The 24,767-nt window shown below is 43.5% G+C and overlaps 1 protein-coding gene across 1 annotated transcript; it reads left to right on the forward strand.

The window, feature by feature from the left end:
• The first annotated feature begins 8,078 nt into the window (after positions 1-8,078).
• Positions 8,079-24,767, forward strand: LOC139300076 (neurabin-2-like). The gene is made up of 14 exons (XM_070923056.1): positions 8,079-8,397; positions 9,733-9,959; positions 10,043-10,393; positions 10,541-11,245; positions 18,166-18,298; positions 19,097-19,217; positions 19,868-19,972; positions 20,163-20,298; positions 22,096-22,239; positions 22,345-22,398; positions 22,593-22,724; positions 22,875-22,972; positions 23,054-23,150; positions 24,179-24,767. The coding sequence occupies exons 1-14, from the start codon at positions 8,079-8,081 to the stop codon at positions 24,230-24,232; spliced, it is 2,676 nt and encodes an 891-aa protein (XP_070779157.1). The 3' UTR covers positions 24,233-24,767.

Here is a 24,767-nt window from a genome sequence, read left to right on the forward strand (position 1 = left end):
CACTCGTGATTACAAATACACTAAAGTCATCGCAGCCTCGCGTCAAGGCAGACACAATACCACCATACACCGTACTACCGGTTCCGATGAAAATATTTCAAAATAAAACAAGATTACTTGCTTATTTGCGTTTATCACACGAGAAAAACAGCTGCCACTGGCGCAATAGCTAGTGTTAGCTGAATTAAGTGTGTGAGAAAAAGCAAAGGATAAACACAGGGGCCGTGATGTTAAATGTTTGGGCATGTCCAGTGATAAAAAGTAACGAAGTACATTTACTTCATTTTGAAGTGATGTGTATTATTTGATACTAATCATAAAAGTAGTCTTTTCGTAAAATGATATGCAGTACAAAGTTGCCACGTATGCAATGATCCAGGTAAACAACTAGCAGATGTTGGGGCCCATAAAGATAAGATTTATTGTTGTTTAGGAGAGGTCTTGGTATGTGAAAGGTCATTCTGAGAGGTCTCTTTTCCTGACCCCTATATGGGGAACGGAAGTTTACAGACTAGTGTGTTGTAGTAGGACCCCATGTATGTCTAAAGGTATAAAAGACGAGGTTGAACAGTGTTCAGGGCAGCAGTACTGATTTGGCTACGGGTGCTGTCCAGGTCTAGATGCGCATGCCTGTTGATCCTGATCTTTGATGCAAATAAAGAATATTATGTGAAAAGTCAGTATCAGCGGAGTTTCCTTCCATCATCGGATCATCGCCTACATCTGGGGAATGAAGAAGAAATTAACAACAGAAGTACTTGTACTTGAGTCCACTACATTCATTTGACAGCTGCAGATACTGGTTACTTGTCAGATTAAGATGAAGCCAGCGGTTGTCATGCACTTCCATTGTTCATGAGTTGGTCAGCAAGGTCAAAATAACACGTGCAAATACATTTGTGTATCAGAACTTTTGTTTTTTTCTTCTTTCCGACCCCATTAATCATCTGAGGACCCTTCATATTTATCTTGTCCACTGGTTCCTGAGGTTGGGAACCACTGGACTAAAACTACCTGAATGTATATAAAGGAGCAGTTAACAGTGCCATGCTGCTTACACACTGATGCATCAGTATTAACAATCTAATAATGTCAGATATAACAGAATATCAGCGAGTACTTTTGTTGCATTGTTTTTGTTTTTTTTCCCATCTATTTGAGGATGTGAGTAGCAGCGTAGTGGTGTAGTTGCACTTAGCTGGCTTGGTCAGCAGAGGTCGCTGGATCTCCATGTTGTCACTGAGAGGCTTCCTGCACGGGGCTGTCATCTCTGCCAACCAGCTTGTAAAAGTCAGCCAGCCACCAAAACAGGTAGCCAGTCCGTTACAACAGTGAGTCACGGGACTCCTGTTGTTGTTCTATGAGGCCAGCTGGCTGCTGCTTGCTGCTCACAGTCCTCGATGACAACACAGGACGTCCCACAGTCTGCCAGTGGCTTGTTCGCCGAGGTGACATGTTAAAATAACGCTCACCTGGGAAAGAGGAGCGAGGAGGAGGGAAGGATGAAAGAGCGTGTGGGTAGACAGAGAGAGGGGGGAGGAAAAAGGGTGTAAAGGAGGAAGGGAGGAGAGGTGGGAGAGAAGAAAGGAGGAAAACAAAAGGGTATGAGGGGGAAGAGAGAGGGAAGACAGAAAAGGGAGGAGAGGGAAGGATGAGGGAGAGGACGCAGGAGGAGAGAGAGAGAGAGAGAGAGAGAGAGAGAGAGAGAGAGAGAGAGAGAGGGAGGGATGGAGGAAAATGATGGGAGGAGGGGGGAGGAGGAGGAGCAGAGAGGAGGCTGGCGCTCAGTCTGTTCGCTCGCAGGACGAATCAGCAGCAGCAGGACAATGGACTGTCTCCACCACGGATCCTAACGGGCACCGGGCTGTTTTCGACACGCTGGAATATAAGGTATGGTTGACTGGGGGGGGGGCAAAGCGGCGGACAGAGGCTCAGAGGGTCTCGGTGTTGGCGTGCTGAAAATCTGCGCTAAAACCTGCTGTTTGTCTGCGAAAGAGCAGAGGCTGCAGGAAGGAAGCGACGCGGCGCAGCAGACAGACACCCAGCAGGGCCCGCCGTCCGTCCGCCTCGGGGTCCTAAACCGGCCGGTGACACGTTATAACACAGACACAGCTGTAAGTGTTCACTGCTAGTGTCTGTATGTGCTGGGTGTTAACGACGTGATAAATCACGTCAGAAAAAAAAACACATCCGGAATGCCCGAGCCGCGTTCTCTCGTATCCAAAAAGAACGTCATGCCGAACTCCTTTACCGATCTTTCTGTTTTTAATTCCCATGCTTACAGGCAGAAGAAAACACCTCTAAGGGTGTGAATTAAGATTGATTTGGATTCCTCTACGTCTTCCGGCGAATTCGGCGTATGGGTGATTCATCAAACCCTGTTTAATTCAAATTAAGAATCCAATCTTAAAGTGCGAGCATAGTGGACGTCGCCTTCCGCTGAAGTGTATTTTGACGGAAGGGAAATACGGGGACAACACGCGAATCACAAATATTAGTTGTCCTTTTTAACCGTAGTAAACGCTGCTCTGCGTATTACATGCACGCCGAATTAACAAGAGGCTCGTGGTGATACGCAGTCGGCGTTAGATCGTACCTGGTTATGACACATTTAGCTCCAAAAGCGACGCCACAATAAAGACTATGTTTTTGGATGGAAGTTCGGAGCTAGCAGCATATGCCAACAAAGCCCCCCTCTCTCTCTCTCTCTAGCCAGCAGCAGCAGCAGGAGCAGCAGCAGGAGCACGCAGTGTGCGTCTGCCAGAATGAACCTTTGCACTAGGCCAGGCCTGGGAGTCTCCTCCACAGATGCGGGGATTGTGGTGTGAATGGATGGACTCATTGTAGTTGCCATAATGTGCCTTCTGTTGAGCATTATGTGCGTGACGCACATAGACACGCATTGATACGGAGATGTTGTGCGGGCATGGGCAGCATTATTACCATGTCAGTGTAGAGGCATCTACATCAGTGGCTGCAGTGTCTGTCTCATAGACTGTATGTGAGTATATTGAATATATATATATATATATTGAATATGCACACACACACACACACAGATGTGACTGGTTACACAGACTTCCAGTCCTCAGTGTGACAGTATGTGATGAGACAAGGTCATTTCTGCCTAGCCACCCGAACGCTTCACACATGTCATTTAGAAAAACACAGGCCAGGCTGTCTGTGTTGCGTAGCCTGTATTTAGTGAAGGGAGGGCCGGGTTCTCCCACCAATAGATTGTAAGTCAATAGTCTTTTACCTCCATATGCTGAGGATTAGTGGTGCGGGCAGGCAGTGGTCGTGCTGTGATGTTTTTATTTTAGATTGCATCGACCTGACTGAGACATTCGTGGGAGGAGGAAGATAGCTCTGTGTAAATACAATACATTGGACTCTAGTTACAGAATAGAAAAAGTATGGACAGAAGTGCAGTGATGGAGGCAGATCCGAGGAGCTGAGGCAAATCAATGACAGTAGTGTTCACAGCTGGGGAGCACAATGTGCCGCTTTCAATGAACCAACGTCTGCAAATTTTATCTAAAGATGAATCCGATTATTACATAAAACCCAGGTTGTAATAGCCCCGGATTATCCTTTAGCTCTGCACTGTTCAGGTGTTGCAGTGATGCCCCTCAAATAAGGAGCGCCACGATGCTTGAAAATGCCCACATCCTCAAAGAGGACAAAACCAAAGTGCAGTTGGGAGTGAGAACCCAGACCAAATGACAGGAAGCAAGGTCCCAACCGCAAGGGATTAGGGGTAGCAGGAGACAGATGGAAAGACGGGGAGTGTAAAATGAAATCTGGGCTGATGCTCTTACTGTATTTAGCTATTTCTCTCACCAACGAAGAAGAGATGGGAAGTCCTTCGTGCTGTGTTGTGCATTTCAGGTTTGTGTGTTCGTCAGTCAGACCAGGAGCCACCAGCTTCGTCTTAACAATAACAGGAAAAAGTCTAGGAGCTCTGTGTGTGTGTGTGTGTGTGTGTGTGTGTGTGTAAAGGTTGTTTGCTTTACATTGGATTTGCTCACTTAAATTCACATGATCAGTGTGTGAGAATTTGGCAAGACAGTGGTCACAAGACAAACTGTGGTCGCAGTTTGCGCGTGTGTGTGTGCGTGTGTGTGCGTGTGTGTGTGGGTGCCACCGTGGTCAGCTGTGCCATCAGGAGCATAAACGTTCTTTCCCACGTTCCCCAGAATGCCTTTCAGCAACGTTAACAACCGTGTTGATTTTATTTTAGTTTGTCTTAGTAAGTTTTCCCTGCCTAAAGACAGTTTCATTCTCTAACAATACAACGTCCTGTCAACATCCAGTTTGTTAGCGTTGCCATGGAGAAGGATGTGAACAACCACACAAAACAGCAACATGATCCAGCATGTTCAGTTCAGATGCTTGTCGCAGCACATTGTTGCAAAGTGTGTGATGGATGAGAGGAGGATTGCGCGCCAAACACACCAAACACAAATCTTAGAGTAGTTCTTAGGAAGCGCCGAAAGTTTGAGAGTGAAGGTTTGAATTAGAGCTGAAAGGTTCAGTCGATTGACAGGAAAATAATCGCTAACTATTTGATAATTGATTAGTCGGTTTTGTCATTTTTCAAGCAGAAATGCCCCAACATTTCCTAGTTTCAGCTTATAAATGATGAGGATTTACTTTGTCTTAGATGGCTGTAACCTTTCGGTTTCGGACTTTTGGTCAGACAAAACAAATAAATCTGGTGATCCCCTGACTTTTCCTCTACCGCCACCGTGAGTTTGACATTTATTGAAGGAATCGCCATGAGATTTGGTACAGATATTCATGATCCCCTCAGGATGAATTGTAATATATCTGGTGATAGCTTAATGTTTAGCGCCATTATCAGCTCATCATTTTTGACCCAATACCAGCAGAGCTAATGACATTCCCGTCAGCCTCTGCTGTGCTTTGTGTTCAGTGCTGGTTAGTGCATTAGCAAATGTTAGCACGCTAACACCCTAAACTATGATGGTTAATATACTTAACATTATACCTGCTTGGCATCAGCATTTTAGCATTATTATTAGTAGTCATTATGGGCATGTTAGCATGCTGATGTTAGCATTTAGCTCAAAGCACTGCTGTGCTAAAGTACAGCCTCACAGAGCTGCTAGCATGGCTGTAGACTCTTTCTTGTTCATCATCATCATCACCATCAATCAATTAATTTGACTTTAATATCAAAGAAACACATTACAAGGCAGGGGCTGCAATGAATCCAAGGACGTACATGTTGTATCATGGTGACAATGTAACTTAAACGTCAGTATGACTCTTCACACCTCAGCTGTGAATTTTCACACAAATCCCACAGTCTAGGAAAAATTAGATGTGTCCCTGGCTCAGCGCACATTTGATTAAGTAATCGCCTGAGTCGCAAAACCCATTGCTTTTTCATTTTAAAGTGGTGAACAGCTAGGTCCTTGTTTTATTAGTATGGCGCTCAGCCCTCCTTGCCGCGGTGTTCTGCTTGCCAGAGATCAGCTGCTGCATGTGGAGCTGAAGCGTCTCCAGAATTTCGTTGATTTGTCTGTTTGGTCTGTGTTGGCTATCGCTGCTCATGCTAATTATTCACTTCTTCTGCTACGCCTTCGCATTGACTGTATGGCTATTCCAGACAAACTAACTAGAACTGTAAAGCACATTACTTTTAGGAAGCACTTTGGTAAGTTACCTTTACCATTACCATTGTTGAGTTAAGTATTTTGGGAAATATGTTTAGTCGTTTCCTTGAATGAGAAGACACTGGGAATGGGAACAGCTAGCTAACTCTAAAGCTCATTAATTAGCCTCCGTGTCACCGCAGTGAGGGTGTCAGACAACTTCTAGCCCAGAAAACCCCCCCACAGTGTGCCGTTTTTACACTGTGGTTTTGTACAGATTGAGATATACTGCAACATGTACAATACGTGAGCAAGAAGTGCTGGCAGGGATTTTTTTTTTTTTACCCTTGGACAGAGCCAGGCTAGCTGATTCCCCATTTTCACTCTTTTTGCTAAGCTAAGCTAACTGGCTGCTGGCTGTAGCTTCATATTTACTGTACCGTACGGATCAACCGCTCGGCAAGAAAGCGAATGAGCTAATTTCCCAAAATGTTGAACTATTCCTTTAATGTGTTTGGTCCGCTAAGCTTGCTTTCTTGAGTTTTGTAAGCTAGCCACAAAACTGCTACTGACGCTCAAACCATTGAAAGCCAGACAGCTAGCTAAAGAATAGCGAAGAATTATTCAGTTTATGAGAGCACCGACATCCTCCGAAAGCGGGCGCAGTTTACTGCTGTTTTTCTTACAATCCCATAATTATAAAATCAATTATAGCTTAAATTATTAAATCATCATGATGAAATAAACATTATCTTGAGAGTCACAAACTTTGTAGCCACCATTTCATGTGGTCTCACACACTAAGTTAATGTCCTCTCTGTCATTTGACCAAACATTTTCGGTTCCTTCATGTTTCTTTTTTTTAAGATCATAGCTTATTTAATAATTGTGTGTGTGTTTCACAGCTTTGGCCTCAATGCCGTTGCTGTCATAAGATGCAGAACTAGAAATCAGGCCTGATGAAAACGTCAGACTGTTACTGTAGCTCAGATCTGACGGGACAAACTGCAAATGCAATCAACCAGTAAATTAGATTGTGGTCATTAGCAAACAGTTTGATATCTGGGGACCAAAGTGAGTGTTCTGTATTCATGCGCTGCACTTTGTCACAAAGTAAGTTTGGCATCCCGAGCTGCAACATGAAGACACACATGACATGTGAGGTCACAGTGCGTCATCATTTTAATTGGATTATTTTGACGGCTCCTGGAGCGCCATGTGGGTGTTATGAAATACACAGTGAAGCAGTTGTTGTGCTATGTGATGTCTTTGTGCAGTGCCGACATCATACTTAAAGATATTATAGTGTTTTCACAGGCTGAGCAGTCCTCCTCGTGACAAGTGCCCCTTGTCAAGGTTCCCGGTTCATATCCTGCGGACATGTGTTGCATGTGGTTTCTCATTTTCTGTCAGCCCTCTACTTTCAACTTTCTAAAAGTAATAAAATAATAAAGGCATAAACATTAAACATCTTGTACAAAATTGTCCGTTTCAAAAGATGTTGTCCAAAGACAGTCAGAGCTGCCGTCAAATCAAAGTTTGAATGCAGATTATGTTGATTATTGATTGATGGAAAATAAATCAACGGCAAATTTGACAGTTGATCATGCTTTTTATCCTTTTAATCAAGCAAAAATGCCAAATATTCGCTGGCTCTAGCCTCGTTGATGTCAGTGTAAATTGAATATCTTTGGGTTTTGTTGCTTGGGCAAAAGAAGACATTAGAAGACATCACTTTGGCATCTTGGTACTTGTGATAGGCATTTTGAACTATTTATTACTTTTCATAAACTAAACAATTAAGTGTATTGACAATCTAATTGGTGAATAAATAATCTTTTGTCGCAGCCGTTCTCTTGATTACCAGCTGCCTTTTGACATTTAGTAACTTGAAAACGTGAAATATTTGCTGTTTCCAGGTTTACAAAAGCTAAAATGTACATATTTATTTCTGTTTCATGTCATTTCAAATAGAATACTCTGGGTTGGTTGGTTGGTTGCATGTCAGACTAAGGAAAAAGTGTGACGACCATGGTTCGGGTTATGGCAGTGGTTCTCAAACTTTTCCTGTCATGGCTCCCCTTCAGAAGCCGAAAAAAAGGTCATGACCCTCACCACACGTAAACGGATGGAATTCTCATCAATCATTAACAATATTGGAGGAGCAATAATTTGAATTTGATTGAAATAAAAGAAATGATTCAAGTCAGCACGATAGCATCAGCAAACTTTTTTTTCCCCTTACTTAAATCATGTTTGTTCAACTTGGTTACACTCTGGGTGGGTATCTGTTATCGGTTAGATGTGATAGAAAAGGTTTGATCACAAATATAAACAATCGATCTGTCTGTCTCTCTGTGTGATTCAGGTGGTGAATGTCAAACAGCTCCAGGATGCTGCTGCCCTCATCCCTGCTAACCTGCTCTTCACCAGGGGGCATCTGATTTACCAAACATGATGAAGACTGAGCCCCCGTCGGCCACGGGGGGCAACGGGACCTCCGGTGGCAGCAGTGGGGGAAGCGGGAGCTCGAACCTACGGAGTCCCTCGCCCCACCGCAACGCCTACGAGGCGGGCCTGGCGGCGCTCAAGAAGGCCACCGACCACCTCAACAATGCGGCCAACGGAGCCTCTGACCCCGCCTCAAAGCCCGCTCCTCTGCCCCGCCCAACTGGGAGGGGCCGAAAATACGGATCGAATGTACACCGCATCAAGAACATGTTCATGCAGATGCAGTCTCCCGGTGATGAGGAGGACGGAGCCAAAATGATTGGTAATTCACCTCACTGGTTACATTTTTGTCAAAGCCTTTCGAATAAACAGTGTGAGGAGAACTAGTTGATGATGATGATTATAGATTAAATTCAACTTGAACCTTCCTAGTCATACCTCAGTCCGTTAAACAATAAAAATACAAGAGGTAAAGTGCAAGGAATGGATTAAACTGCTCTAATGCAAGCTGCAAATGTTAGCACCAGCCAGAACCGTTACCCGAGGTATTCCCCCGGCGTTACGTTTGCCAAACACGTTAGTTAGTCCTGTCGTGCGTGTCCAAGTATGTGAGCTAAGCACCCAAACAGGGTTATATTAGAACAAAACTAATAGTCTAAATTTTACATTTTTCCTTATCGGACATGAAAAAATCGTACTAAATAGCTCTTTATTTCCAGGTTTCTTTATTTCCATGTCTTGTTATCAACTGGTGATGATGCTAACTTTTTGCAACTTTAGCTTTAGCCTCATTCTTTTAGCACAATATTAGCTAGCTAGCTATAACTGATAAGAATGTATGTATATTCTAAGTATTATTATGTGTAGTTTAAGTATAAATATTATGCAATGAATGGACAACAGATAATAGTGATTATATTAGCCGTGGACCAATTTATTTTGGTAATAATGAATTATTCAAAGTAAATCAAGCTGATGAGTACTGTATGTTTTTTGTTTAAAACTTGATGAATTAACAGCTATATGTTTTTAAGTGGTGGTTGAAGTAAAGAAAGCTGATTTTTAATGACTGTTTCAGCTGTTTCCGCATCAGTTCAAATAAACCTACCTAAGACATACTTGTTCAAATGAGTTTTCTCAAACGTCAGACATCTACGACTCATTTAATCTGGAGGAAACGGAAGAAGTGATACCTTAGTTTCCTGTTTTTGATGACATTGATACTGTGATACTGTGTGCAATTTAAAATTAAAAAAAGTTACTCAAGTTACACTTGACCAGAAAATCTGGTTTATTACAACTAAGGTTTTATTCTTATGTTGTTGGCCATCATCTACAACACACATTTGGACCCACCAAAGTAATTGCTGAGATCTGGGAATATGGTGATATCGCTACCCCGAACGAGCCAACATGTTTTGTTTGCGTAATAATTTTACTGTTCACCTTTTCTCATTCAAATAATTTTGGCAAAGCTTTGTTTACCTGACTGCTCATATTTGCTGCTCTGTTGGCCGTTGCTCAGTGTTCCCAGATTTCATCTGTTACAAACGATGGTCAAAACCGTGCCAATAAGATCCAAGTTGTGTGAAACTGGATTTTCTCTGTAGCAAACCTCCCTCTTTCCCTTTTCGCTCTTAACTATCTTTCCAATTAGCTTTGCTGTCATTGGCAGGTAAAGAGCAGGCAGTGAAACTGTCCCTGCCGAGGGCCTCCAGCCTCAACGAGAACGTCGACCACAGCGCCCTGCTCAAACTTGGGGCCACAGTCTCAGAGAGGGTCAACCGTTTTGACAGTAAACCAGGCGCGGAGGGTGGAGGCTCCTCTGTGGGCTTGTCTAAGCTCCAGGAGACCAGGAGGATCTTTGAACAACGGACTCTACAGGTCAGAAGGCGCTTTTTTGACTTACTTGTTTATTCTGATTCTGATTCAAGACCACCTGGTTGACTGACTGTTGTCTCCCTCAGGAGAAGCAAGCTGCCACCAACCGGATCTTGCTGAAGAAGGAGCGGGCGTCGGGCTTCCAGGACAGCCGTCTAGATGTCGTGGCTCGATTTAACGGCTCCACCGAGGCTCTGGACCGGCTGGACGACCCCCCTGCTCCTGCTCCCGCTCCCGCTCCCACTCCCGCTACTATTCCCGCTGCTGCAGCTTCAGTAGGGCCCGGTGACGCTGTCAGCCCCACCGTGAGCCAGCTCAGTGCCGCGTTTGAGAAGGGCGAACTGCAAAACAATCTCTACCTCCCCCAACGTCGGTCAGGACCTGCCCTAGCACCAAAGCCCAAACCTCCAGCCAGAGCCGAGGCTACCGGAAAGAAGGTGAGAAGAATTTGCTTATTTTCTAAAAATGCAGGAAATCACAAACTGCAGTGGAAGTAACAGAAGCTGGTTGACAGAAAGTGCATAAACCAAAAACTATGAATTGATTAAATGATTAGATGATCTCTCCTTGTCTCGCTCTCTCAGGCAAAGGTGTTACCTCCAGGTAAGGCGGACCGCGAGGAGGAGAGCACCCAAGCTGCAGAGCTACCGGACGTGACGGGCTCTCTACAGAGGAGCTCAGGAGGAGTGATGGCCAGCGAGGAGGAGGAGGCGTTCGGACAGTCAGGAGACCATCTCTCCAACTCCTCATCGTCCTCAGTGGCTGTCACTTCCTCCTCTTCCTCTTCGGAGGTCAAACCGGAGTTTGAGGCCCAGCCAACAGCGACTGAAGCCAGAGGCTCAAGTACAGTGGCTGGGCCAGAGCGGGGACCACAAGCTGATGAGCAGGACGGCTCCACCGGGGGGTCTGAGGCCGGAGCCAGGCTGGTGCAGGCCGAGGTTCATGCCTCACTCGAAAATGGAGAAAAAGAGCCTCCAGGTTCCTCTCCCTCCTCAGAGGACAAAGGAGCGGACTCTGAGAGGAGGGGCGAGGAAGAAGACGAGGAGGAGAACGATGAGGATGGCTCAAGGAAGGACGATTACTCGGAGGGGGATCTGGTAGATATCAGTGCATACAGCGGGCTTGGGGAGGAGGACTCTGGGGGCAGCCAGCTAGACGATGAGGAGGACGAGGAAGACGAGGAGGTGTATCAGCCAGAGACCAGCTGCTCGGAGATCCCGGGCCTCCCCGAGGAAGAGGAGCCCCCGCCATCCAATAGGAAGATTCAATTCAGCACTGGGCCAATCAAGGTGAGCGAGTTTTTGTCGGATGTATTTACTTTTACTTTTCAACTCTCAGACCTTAATATCTCCTCAGTGGAGCAGTCATTTTAAAATGGCGACCATCACACACATCAGAGGAAGTCATGTAAATGTTGCATTTGTAGCTTCCTATGATGACAGTGCCGTCGGTTTTATTGGAGCCCGTGCTGAGCGCCATAAGAGGAACTCCTTGAGGCACTTCCTCTGTGGCTTCAACATTCAGCCGTGGTGGTTTTCACTCGAGTGCTGCTTCATTTAATCAAAACTAAAGGTCCAGTAGCCACAGAATCTGGGTCAGATAGAGAGTCGAAATTCAAATGCTGAGTGTGATGCTATTAGTAAAGTCTTAAGAAAGTTAATACTGTAAATGGACTGATATCTTCCGGGGAACATGACAGCTCCTTGACTGTTAATGCGACGTGTCTGATTAGGTTTTTATATTTAATATATATAATATACTAACTCGAGCCAACCAAAACAGAGGCAAAGGAAAAATAAATATCGGACTTTATCAGGGAGCAGGTAGCCAGAAACATGACTCCGAGTGAACGCAACTTCGCAAAAGGTTGCCTATCTACACAAAAGCTGCTGTGTTTACAGCTTGTTTCATTGCTGCCAAGTCAAATCAATTAATGTAGGTTTAATGATGACAGACTGTGGGCTTTAGTTGTTTGATTGAATATTTTAGCACTGGACAGTTGGTATCTGGTGATTAAATAATACAAGGGACGAAAGAAGAGGCTGAATGGATTTAGTGAAGGCCCTCATAAAGATGTGTACGTGTGTGTGTATCTACCGGAATACGGAAACTGAAAGAGAAGAAAGTAAGAGAGTAAGGAATTCATTGTAAAGACTCACTGACTTCCTCCTTCTTTAACATCACACACACACGAGTTACGAGGGGGATTTGCTCCCTTTGATTTCGCCACAGTATTTCCTGCTGACTCTAGCTCAAGCTCTCTGTGTGTGTGTGTGTGTGTGTGTGTGTGTGTGTGTGTGTGTGTGTGTGTTTGAACATAGATCTTCATTTAACAGAAGCGCTTTTCTATAGGGGAGCACTCGTTTCTCCTACAAACCCACCCAGCCCCCCCCTCCACTGCGGCAGTCAGCTGGTTGAGCTCTGTGGATTGCGAAACATGTCTCAGCGCGCCATGATAGAGCTGTCATATTACTCAGTGAGAGAGACAATTGAATAGCATACCACATATATAGAGTATAACATGATGATATAGCATGTAGCAGAGAGATAAGAACAGGAAATAAGTCGCAACAGTCTTGGTATTGAAACACAGGATGTTTAGGCAGAATTGAATGTCTTTGGGCAGGACAAAGACTACATAATGGACATTGGCGGTGTTCACTAAGGATCACTTTTCCTGCTCAGTCATGTCCACTTATGCGGGCGGTAGACGATCATGAGGGGGAACGTGTTTTATTTCAGGCCAGGCGTCAGGTCAAAAAGGAATTCTTTTCATTTTCTTGGACCTTTTAAAGCATTCAACCACTGACCTCTTCAGCCACAGCACAGCTAAAAGTAGAGATGTGGCCTGAGGCAGCGTTGTTTACCACTAAGACTAAGGTATAGGCTACAGTTAGATGCCTAGCGAATCGTGTCAGACCAGCGTCTGGAGCCACCTGTTCTCGGAGTCAGAAAACCTTTTTGTTCAGTGTCATAAAACACACAAAAAAAAGCATCACAATTGCCCCACGTTTGCTGATCACTGGTGTACAGTTCACGTGTCATCTGATGTTGGCACACTACAGCCTGACGTGACACCTTCATGAAGGTTATTGTAGGCTAAATGAAACCTACAAAACATGCTTCATTACAACTTTTAACAAAAGATACAGAGACAATATATTTATTGGGGATAAAATGTCAAGTGGTTGCTAGACATTTCTGTCGTAATGATTCAGCTGGTTGCTACTTTGCTACCGCTTTGAAACTAGCTTCACAATGGCACACTTCCTTTAGCTGCTCTCTCTCCCTATCTCTGTCTCATCTCTTCAGAGGGTAGTGTGACTGTGAACGACGCGCAGTCGCCAATAAGATTCATTGTAAAGCTACATTAACCTTACCCGCACTTTGACAGACATCTGTCGGATCTGGTTAGCCAACATGTCACATGAAATGAAAGAAATGGAGGCTCGTAGCAGTGATAACGCCAACCCAGATGACAGATGTTCTCAGCAATTATATTTTAAAGAATAACAACAACAGCAGTGACAATAAGAACGACAACATGTGGTGGGAACGAAACCCTACGAGAGAAAGCGACATGTGACTGTCATGCCTCGTTGGGATTTGAACCAGTAACTTGTCTTGCATGTTCAGAGAGGTGTTCTGCTGCAGGGCACAAAGCCAGTCATGAGACTGCCTGGGCATGTTGGGTGTTGTTACTCAATTTCAGAACTGGTTGGTAATTGTTGTTCTGACATCATGAGTTACTTCATCAAGTAAAAGTCAGCCAGGAGAGCTCAGACCTCCTCCAACCTGCCTACCACAGCACATCATTTTGTGAAGTGTCACATGTTTACAGCGCTGTTTAGTAGCTTATTTCAGAGTTCTGGATGATGTGTTTTTTTCCACTTGCACATGATCACAGCCTAATGGTGAAGGGTAATAAATGATTAATCACAGGCTGTAGGAAGCCTGTTGAAGTAGCTAGGTTGTCCTGCATCTCACTTTTACTGACACATACTGGATTTGCCTGTGCTGAGTTGTATACAAGGCCACCTCTGTAAGTCTGCAAAAAAGCAGTTGGAATGTGGCTGGGTGTGTTTGTTTTCCTTGAAAAATGCACGCGTGTACACACATACATCCACGCACACAAAGGTAGGGGGAAGCTGATTGATGAAAATCACAAAGTGGAGCTTTGTTTGGAGGGAAAGACACCTGGTGTGTGTACTTATGTGAGCTGAAAAGCTAAGTAAAAAGTTAAGAGAAAAAAAGGTGTAAAAATCCTTTTTACAGAGTTTAGAGATGAAATCGATTGAAATCAATAATGCGATTTGGAGGAGAGTGGAGTGTTATAGTGGATCTGTTGTGGCAGGAACTCAGGGAGGGTTTGGCGTCTGTTCATCTAAAGCATGAACAGCTCTATAAAGTGTCAGAAAATGCCAAAGTCCAGCGACTCATCGGGGTCATCATAAAAACACATTACTAGGAACATTCAAATAGGGTAGGCATGAAGCGGGAAACAGCCACACACATATCAGCCAACAGGGCACCTACGCAGACGGGCTGGGTATATGGTCATGTGGCTTCAGGCCAATCGCATTCCCAGACTGGCAGAGAGGCAAAGGGAGTGCCCAATGAAAGACATAGGTGACACGATATTTGGTACATAATACATAAAGTGCAGCTAGGGGGTGGTACTTTCCCAGAGGTCAAAATGTACAGAGGAGGTCAAAATGTGCCTTTTTGATGTGGCATACTCCCGAGACACCTCACAGCCTAAAAACTGGAAACAGCTAGTCTCTAAAGCTCACATATTAACACATTTTATCTCCTTTGTTTAATCCGTACAAAAAAGGCCAGTTTTGCGATTTGACTGGGATTTATGTGCCAGATTGTTTGGACAGAGCCAGACTAGCTGTGTCCCCCAGTTTCCGTTCTTCATGCTAAGCTAATGTAACTGGCTGCTGGCTCCATCTACACACTTACCTTAGAGATGCGACGGTGGTATCGATCTTCTTAGCCAACTTTCGTCAAGAAAATGAACAAGCGTATTTCCCAAAATGTCGAACTATTGTTTTATGTATTATTATTTATTATAAATGCAGTTCAGTACCACAGTAGCGTAGCACATTTAGCTCTTTTTTTTTTATTGTATCAATGTTCCCATTGTGTACTGTTGTCTTTCATGCCAGTGAAGCCTGCGCCTCTCGTAGCGTCCTTGCCCAGTCTTAAGCCTGACATCCAGCTGACTGTAGTGACTCAGGCTAATTCACTTCTCAGTCAGCGTTGGATTAGCAGCGAGTGATGGGATGAGTGTGTTAGCCTGCTGCTGTTTTTAGCTTCAGTGTTTTTATTTCATGTCGTTTTTTTTGTTCTTTATTGTTTTTTAAGTAATTGTTGAGCAAGTGTAATGTGGTCGCCGTTGGTTGCTGTTGTTGTTGTTCATAGCCATGTTGTGGGGATTGAGATTAAATTAAAGGACCTCATGTGATACTAGATGCTAAAATCGATTCAGCAATTCGATTATGGTTAAAATGCTTATAAATTGCAGAGCCCGTGTGTCCAGGTGTCCTCATAACATCCTAATGGACAACACTTTGACTCATGTTCCACATTCAAACTGTTGATGTAATGTCATGAATTTTGTTTGGCATGTTGTAATTTAACGTGGACTTAGATCAAGACACAACGTATCTTTCAATCGTAGCGTTTCTTCCAGAGCGTCACATGAGCAGAGCCACACAGCCAAAGTAAAATGCATAGTATTGTTGCAGTAAAAGGTTAAAACCTCGGTGTGAGTGTTGTGACTGAAGTGATGAACTGCTGTTTTTATTTAAATTGAATACCTTTTTAGGTTTAGTTGATTCAAAGATGTTACCTTTGGCACTGGTGAATTGGTACACCATTGTTGTTAGCCATTATCATGCCAATGTTGATAGCAATGTGTCTAATTGGCCGAGACATCTATTATGTGAGGTTCTTTTGCATACCATTGTGTGTTGGTAACCTATATCAAGAAAAAGGCACCCACACACTGAATTGATGCTCCTTAAAGTTATTTTCACATTAGACCTCTTATATAATGTCCAAATCCTGTTTGTCCTTCACTTTGTTTAATTATTTCAGTGCCTGCAAAACGAATAACATTCCCATCAGCCCCAGCTGTATTTGGGGGTTTATGCTAAATAGCAAATATTAGTATGCTAACATGCTAAATTAACGCAATGAATATGGTAAACATTACACTTGCTAAATATCAGCATGTTACCATTGTCATTATGACCATGTTTGCATGCCAATGTTAGCATTTAGCTCAAAAGCACAGCTGCTAAGTACAACCTGACAGAGCTGCTAGCATGACTGTTGACGCTTAGTGGACGCAGGGAAATCACAGTGTCACAGGAAGTAAAATAAGTGATGCATAGTATAGATTAGTCATCTTAAAAAACTAAGACAAAAATACTATATACATTGTAAACATCTACAATATATATATGTATATGTATGTATGTATGTATAATGCCTATCAATATCAATTTACTAGTCATGCTACTTGGGCATGTGGTAAAGTGTCTTGTGGGACTCTGTCGAGTCTGCGAGGATAACACTGACGATGTCGTAATGATGCGATCAGTGTTATCTCAGATTGGGCCTCGGGGGCTACAAAGTTATAACAGAAAGCCTGTCTGACAAACTGGAGACGACAGAGGGGTGAAAGATGCTATCAAATTGCATTATCTAGAATAGTTGAAGCCAGATCTAAACTAGGGACTAAAAGTCAGTATATCTCTGCTGGTTTGATTTTATGAAAATGCACGCTTTTTTGGGAGCATCAGTACAGCGTGTCGCTGCCTCTTTCTTGGTGATGTTTGTGTCTTCTTGCCCAATGATGTGGGAACCTGGGATGTGCATGCACTACTTTGTGGCATTGGTAACCTATGAAAACATCATCAATCCTGCATTGTCCCGCAGAAACCCACTGTTTTTGCTGACATTTTCTCACCCTCATATGCCAGGCTTTGTGAGAGATTAGTCAATCAGCATGCAGCCGCTCAGTTTATAGATTACAGCTCGTATGCTGGCCAAAGACGTTGCTGCTGCACAGGTTTTAGTGTTTGTTGTGTTGGTGGTGTCATTGGGTGTGTTACACGTCACATTTTGTTGTTGTTGTTGTTGTTGTTCCACCTGTTGGCTGTTGTTTCTTTGTGTGTTGCTGTGTTGGTATTTCTGTGGCAAAGTAGAGATGTGTGTGTTCGTGACGTGTACAAGGAACGCTTTGAAGCTTCTTGTACACACACAGCTTTAAAGTTGCTCAACAGGAAGGAAGTGTGACTGCAGGAAACAGTTTAACAATCACGCCCTCTGACCCTGTTTGTCAGAATGTGTGTGTGTGTGTGTGTGCCTCAGTCTTCTATGTTCAGGGGAATGTAAATAATACTTTAATAAGCACCTCCTACACATTAAGGCCTTTGGCTCTGTCTCTCTCTCTGTATGTCTGTATGTTGTCTCTCACACACACACACACACACACACACACACATACACACATTAGCATATCTGCCAGACAGGGACAGAAAGTGAGAGAGAGAGAGCGGGTTAGTGCCGGTGCCAAACTCACAGTGGGCAAGCCTGTGGTTGCCACAGAAACGAAGCCACGTGACCACGGAGATGGTCACCGGGGAGACAGATGCTGCTGACCTTTTAGAGAGGGGGGGAGGGGCGTGATAGAGAGTGGAAGAGAGGATGGGAAAATACATGGAGAGGGGAAAAGCGAGAGCGTACTCACATATATGTTGCCCTATGAAAGGGAAAGGAAGATTTTGCAGATATTTATAAATAAATAAATACGTCTATGTATGTATTCTCCTGCATTAGCTTCTTTTCTAAGCGTTGTGCAATATGAGTCAGCACTGGTGCAGACTGGCCGGTGGAAGATTTTGTTGTCCGATTCTACTCTCCCGAAGGTGTTGTGGCTAGAGTCAGATGGAGCTTTTAGCCTCTAAATGTCCGTGTGGTCCAATAAAAAGATGTGTTGCCACGTTGACACTTACAGAGCTGCTTGATGACAGGTCATTCTTTGGCTTACAAGGGCATGCATGCTAATGATGTACCATGAAAAACTACATCAGTGTGTGCGCCTGTGAATGCCTTGAATGCATCCTGTATGATAAAGTATCTACATATTCATTCTCGGCTTTCTGACCTTTGACCTTTGCTCTGCGTGTAGGTCTTCACCACCTACTCTAACGAAGACTACGATCGGCGTAATGATGATGTTGACCCCATGGCAGCCTCAGCCGAGTACGAACTGGAGAAAAGAGTCGAGAAGCTGGACCTATTTCCTGTAGAGCTGGAGAAAGGTACACGCGTGCGCACACACACCTTTTCAACCATTGAGAGTCACTCAGTCAAGCCTCTTATGTAACACACACACAGACACACACACACACACACACGCACGCGTGCACACAGTAACTGACAGGGAGCTGTTGGTGGACATTCACTGTCTGCGAGCAGCTCCATTATCCCCTTATGGGATTAAATTTAGCACGGATTAGCCTAATTAGCAGCTAGTAATTCTGGAGGTAATGGGTTTGAACCAGCAACCATCCGTGATGGCTGCTCTCAGCACAGCATAGTAGCTATAATACTGACTAATGCTTCACTGAATAAGGATGAATATGTTAAGTTCAAATATTTGCATTGCTTTGACTGTCACCTCATACTTCAGATCAGTTGATGTAACTTTATGGTCATATCAATCAGAATCAGAAATACTTTATTGACCCCCGGGGGGGAAATTGTACAGTACCGGTGCTCCCATTCAAGAGTAGAGAGTAAATTTAGGACTAAAAGTATGTACAAAATATAAAAATAAGAAATAGAAAATAGAAAATATACACATTTACAATATTTAAGTGAAAAATAGAAGTAAAAAATATACACAACAACAATGTATATGTATGTGTATATACATATAGGGAGGAGGAATTGAACAGTTTGAATGCCACAGGCAGGAATGATTTCCTGTGGCGCTCAGTTGTACATTTAAAACAGGAATACTTATCGTACCTGATGATGAGGAATAGATGATAAAGATGCACATCAGTATTTTGATTATATTATATTTACATTGCGTCTCTGTGTGTCTCTCTCAGACAGTGATGGTCTGGGTATCAGCATCATAGGTATGGGCGCAGGAGCTGATATGGGTCTGGAGAAACTGGGGATCTTTGTTAAGACGGTCACCGAGGGCGGAGCTGCGCAGAGAGACGGCAGGTATCCCCCCCGTCCACCTGTCCTTTATGCATCTGTCTTCAAATATGTGTCTCCCTTATGCTTTTTAATAGAGGCGCTCATGCTCTGTTGTCTGTCTTCTGTCTTCAAACCTCATGAAAAGTCCAAAACCACGTCGGTCCGACTCTCAGCCCTTAGCATGTTTGTTCCTATACAAATATATAATTCCAGTTAACAAATTTAAATTCAAATGAGCTTTATTGGCATGACGGATCAGAAAGTCTATATTGCCAAAGCAGTACAGAAAATGATGAACATTGATTGAACATATGATTAGTAATAAATATACAATAACATGTGCATATCAACAGTTATATGATACTTTTTCAGATTATATTATTCCGAAACGTTTACTGTAGAGCTTGTTTCTCTCACTGTGTGACAACAGTCAACATATTGTGCAGCTAACAGTGCACACTGACTTCTCTCTCCACATAGATAGGGCAGTTTCTGGGGACCAAAACAGCTGGGCACTGTGGTTTTTACTAAACGTTACTCAAACAGGAGTAGATGGTGCTTTTGTTAGGGACTATTTTCAGCCGTGGATTAATACACATTTCAAGATTCAAGGTATTCTGCCTTTGTCGAACATTGCTCTGTTCATGCAGTACATTCTGTTTGTGTGTGTGTAGGATCCAGGTAAATGATCTGATAGTGGAGGTCGATGGGACCAGCCTGGTCGGGGTCACTCAGAGCCTTGCTGCCTCCGTCCTCCGCAACACCACAGGCACAGTCAGGTATGACACACACACACACACACATTTTTTGCAGATTTGTCATATAAATTGCATAATTTTCAGGTTGGCTGTCAGTATGGTGTGAACCTTTCTGATTTGTGTTGTCATGTTTGCAATTGTTGTGTGTTTGAACTTCAAATTCAAATTCAAAGATGAGTTCATCAACTTGACTGATTCGAATGTTTTCCAGGTTTGTGATTGGCCGGGAGAAGCCGGGGGAGCAGAGTGAAGTGGCTCAGCTGATCCAGCAGACTCTGGAGCAGGAGAGGTGGCAGAGAGAGATGATGGAGCAGAGATACAAACAGTACATGGACGAAGATGAAGAGGTACGGGCTTAGACTAACGAGAATATTCCCTCGTGCATCCTTCACACGTCTTTTGGAACATCACAAAATGTGCAAATGACCCCAAAATAATTCCATTGTCAAATTTTGCATGAATACAACAAGACCAAAGCGATCTGGTCACTCAAACGACCTCCTCAGGTTCTGAAGCCACATTTATTAACTCAGAACATCTTCAGCTAATGTTGCTCCTTCGTTAGCTGCAGGAAACAAGAACGAGATGAACAGATGAAGAGAGACGGCGAGAGGAGTGCTACATTGTGGTGTGTGTGTGTGTGTGTGTGTGTGTGTGTGTGTGTGTGTGTGTGTGTGACAAAATGTCGGTCTGTGTGCCACCACGTGGCCTGTAGTTTCAATCTCAGTCCAGCTTCCCCACCTCGTGGTCAGAGAGGGTAACACACAGTTCAGTACTACAACAATAACCATTTCAATACTATATTCTACAGAGTGTGGCAATAAAAGCAAATTACATTTAATCATTGAAAATTTATTGAATTATTCCAGTGCTGCACTCCATTCTCCATAACACTGGGGTCAATGGGCTGCACACAAATTCTCCCTGTAATTACAGCATAACTAGACAGTGAATAAGGTTGTCCAGTGCGATTAAACTGATGCCTGAAAGTTGCCATCATTCCTCATCACCAGGGCCGTAGCTACCATTGAAGACGTCAAGATCGTGCCCTCTGTAATATATCTGGAAATGTAGAGGTTTATAATGACATAAAGAGGAGTTTATATTGTACGATTGTGCACATATTACACATGTTGAGTTTTTTTAAGGCTGATTCGAATGTCTTTTAGACACAATTGGACTCTTTTTAGGCAAAAAGTCTCTTTTTTCTCACCAGAATTACAAACCTGACACCAGACCATAATGTGGTGAGGTAGAAATGACTGCAAATATAAATGAATATTTATATATATTAAATATTCAGAAAACACTACAAAGTTTGGTTGGTGTCTTGCTTATAATTTGTTATGGGGAATTCTGCCATGGGAATTTGGACTTGTGAAGTCTCTCTGGCTACTGCACTCATCAGAACGGGGATTTCCACCACCAATCTGTCTTCATTCACCACACCACATCATGGTGGTCATGAGTTAATGTGAAGCTGATTTGCTTTGTAATATAGGAGAGGAGAGGAAGACAGTTACAGGCAGTGGCTGCATTCGATTTCAGAGGGCTGAGTCTGAACTGTCAGACCGCCAGCCATATCTTGCTTCTTTCACTTGAATTTGTAATTTCATACTTCTTTGGTCTGCTCCAGGCTAGTTGCCATTCATACCATTTTATATGACATGTACTCCTCCAAATGTAATTATACAGAAAATTATGAAGAGAGAAAAGAGTGGAACTGGCAGTCTGAACAGACATGAGAGTATCACCCACATGTCTGTATATGAAGATGAAGCTAACGCCAGCACCCGGTTAGCTTAGCGTAGCACAAAGGCAGGAGACAGGGGAAGCAGCTAGCTTAGCTGTGTCCGAAGGTAACGCAGCCTGCTTACCATCAGCTAAAGCTCACTAAGCTGTGTCTTTTTTACATTTGTTTTTATACAGTTTAAACAAGCAAAATGTAACATATGAAATAGTTAGCTTTAGAGGTGTTGGCAGGCAGACATGAGAATGGTATCATATAAGTCTGACAAATAAGCGTGGTTCTTAAACCTGCCCCCACTCTCCTAACACACAGACACAATATGTATAAAGTATTGTAGTTATTAACAGATATGTAATAACTTTGCTTTTCTTTTTACCTTTCTGTTTACCTGCAGACAGGTGAATATGCAACAGATGAGGAGGAGGAGATGAGTCCAGTGTTTCCAAACTCCATCGAGGTTTTCGACCTGGCCGAGAACCAGGACATGTTGTCCCCCGTGGAGCTGGACCCCGAGAAGCTGGCCCACAAATTCAAGGAGGTGATTTTGATCATTTGAATCAGGCATTTGTATGTTTTTTTGAGGGGGGGTGGGGGTTGTTTTCATCTTTGTTTTTATAATCTGTCAATCTGTCTCTGTCTGTAGCTCCAGATTAAACATGCAGTAACCCAGGCGGAGATCCAGCTGCTGAAGAGGAAGGTGAGACCACTTAACTTTCAGTGTCTTCCTAACATGCAGAAATGAAATACACCGCAATATCCAGGTTATACTGCAGTGGAGAATGTACACCAGCATTACATCAGGTTTTGTTGTTGGCTGAACGATGACTTAACGCTGGCTCTACCTCCCACATATCACCTCATCCTGCCACACTCCCACCCCCTTACCTCCAGCTGGCTCATGCCGAGCAGGATAAGTTGCGTTGGCGGATGGAGCGCGCTCAGTTGGAGCAAAACATCCGGGACAGTAAAGAGAGGATGGAGAAACTGGAGGGCTACTGGATGGAGGCACAGTCCCTGTGTAAGGTAATTTATGAGAGAACATGAATGGATGAAGTATTCTTTTTCATCTCTCAATTGACTAATGGGGTTATAATCTCCCAAAAGCTAGTTGTGTTCACTTACTGAGTGTGTGTGTGTGTGTGTGTGTGTGTGTGTGTGTGTGTGTGTTTTCAGGCAGTGGACGAACACCTGAAGGAAACCCAGGCTCAGTACCAAACCCTAGAGAGGAAATACAGCAAAGCCAAGAGACTGATTAAAGAGTACCAGCAGAAGTAAGGACAGAGGAACACATTAGAGGTTTGAGAGTTGGAGTAAAAAACACAGAAACTTTAATGTGTATGTGTGCGTTGCAGGGAGATCGAGTACCTGAAGAAGGAGACGGCTCAGCGTCGAGCACAAGAAGAGAGTGAGGCAACACACAAAGAGGAGGCGGACAACCTGCAGGAAAAGGTCAGTAAGATACTCACCTGAACCACACTGGTCTCAAGTGACGAGTTCTGTGATCGCGTGTCGGCTCTTCACCCAGAAAACACTACTTCTGCCTTGTTTTCCTGTTGTAATCTGTTTTTTTTAAAAGACTGCGGCATTTTGGTACACTACACATTTGGAAACACATCACTTATCCTAATGAGTGCTCCTGTGTTTTTTTAAGGGTAGACTGACCTAAATTACAAAACAGCATTATTTACTCTGGCTAATGCTGTTGATTGTTCAAATAAAACTTGATCTTAGCTCAGTTTCTGACACTGATGAACATGCAGTTTTGTTGGATTGCGTTGAAAATACTTCTCGGCATAACTTTTTCAGTAGTTGTCGGTGATGCTCCCTCTGCTAGTGGTGTTCCCCAAGGCTCCATCCTTGGTCCCCTTTTGGTCCTCTTATTTTTTTTACACACCAGGTTACGTAGAACTTCTCTCCATGCTAATGACTCCCACAGGACTGTCTGTTCCTGCCAGTCCTCCCCCAGTGTCTCCATCCAAGACATTGTGTAACCATGGCAACGACAGCGCTTCATCTTCTTTTTAACAGTGCGGCCATGTGTCGCCTGAAAAGCTCTGCAGTTGAATTACAGTGCCAGTAATTCTGTATAGTGGTGTCACCGAAAAATCAGGGACTGTTATTTTTCTTTGAAAACGTAAAAAATTCAACATTCAAAACACCAGGCTACATTTTGTTATGTTTTTGTCATTTTATTTTTGGCAGCACGGTGGTATTTAACTGCAGATGGTTATGGTATGGATCATTGTGCTGACAAATTCGCAAAACATGGCGATTGTCGGATCTTGTATATTTGAGTATATTTGAGCTGCTGTATGTTCATACAATATATATTCAATATGTGAAACTCTGCATGACAATAAAACGTTTTCTCTGAGGAAAACAGGCTTTCTAAACTGTCGATTTGCACCACGGACAACAAAAAATTGGTATAGTTTAAATGTATATAGTTATCCTCCGCTATGTTTTTGTTTCCACAGATTACAGACCTGGAGACCAAAGTGGATGCCCTGAAGACCCCCAAACCATCCTAGACTGCTGCTACTTCCTACCTCCTGTCTGTGACTGGAAGAGGAGGAGCTCTGCCTTCATTCTGACCTGGGCTGTATTTTATTCCAATCAACCATTTACTGCACGGACCGGTATTGGGGGGGCAAAAAAAAAAAAAAGAATAACACGGATGAAAATTGTAAAAGAGAGGACGAGGAGGGCGACATACAAAGAGGACAAAAAATCAACCTCTCATCTGACATCTTGCAGCGGCTTAGAGCTCCGTCACTCAATAACCAATCCCAGAATGCTCCTTCTGTAATACCCAGAATCCTCCTCGTGTGTCTTCCTGGCAACCTGGCTTGGCAACCAAATGAAACCACATTCAACCACCTGTACTTTATTTATGGATGATCTGTTTTGGCTTCTCCTCTCTTCAATAACAGTATGTTATCGGGTTATTGATTCGGATTTGTTTAAAAAAAAAAAAGAAGCTTTTATTAAACAGGCTCGTCACAAAGTGCTTTATAGAGTGGCAGAGGGCGTGAGTGCAGAATAAAACAGAAGAAGAAAGGACAA

The sequence above is a fragment of the Enoplosus armatus genome, chromosome 17, assembly GCF_043641665.1.
Source record: "Enoplosus armatus isolate fEnoArm2 chromosome 17, fEnoArm2.hap1, whole genome shotgun sequence".
Taxonomy (NCBI): domain Eukaryota; kingdom Metazoa; phylum Chordata; class Actinopteri; order Centrarchiformes; family Enoplosidae; genus Enoplosus; species Enoplosus armatus.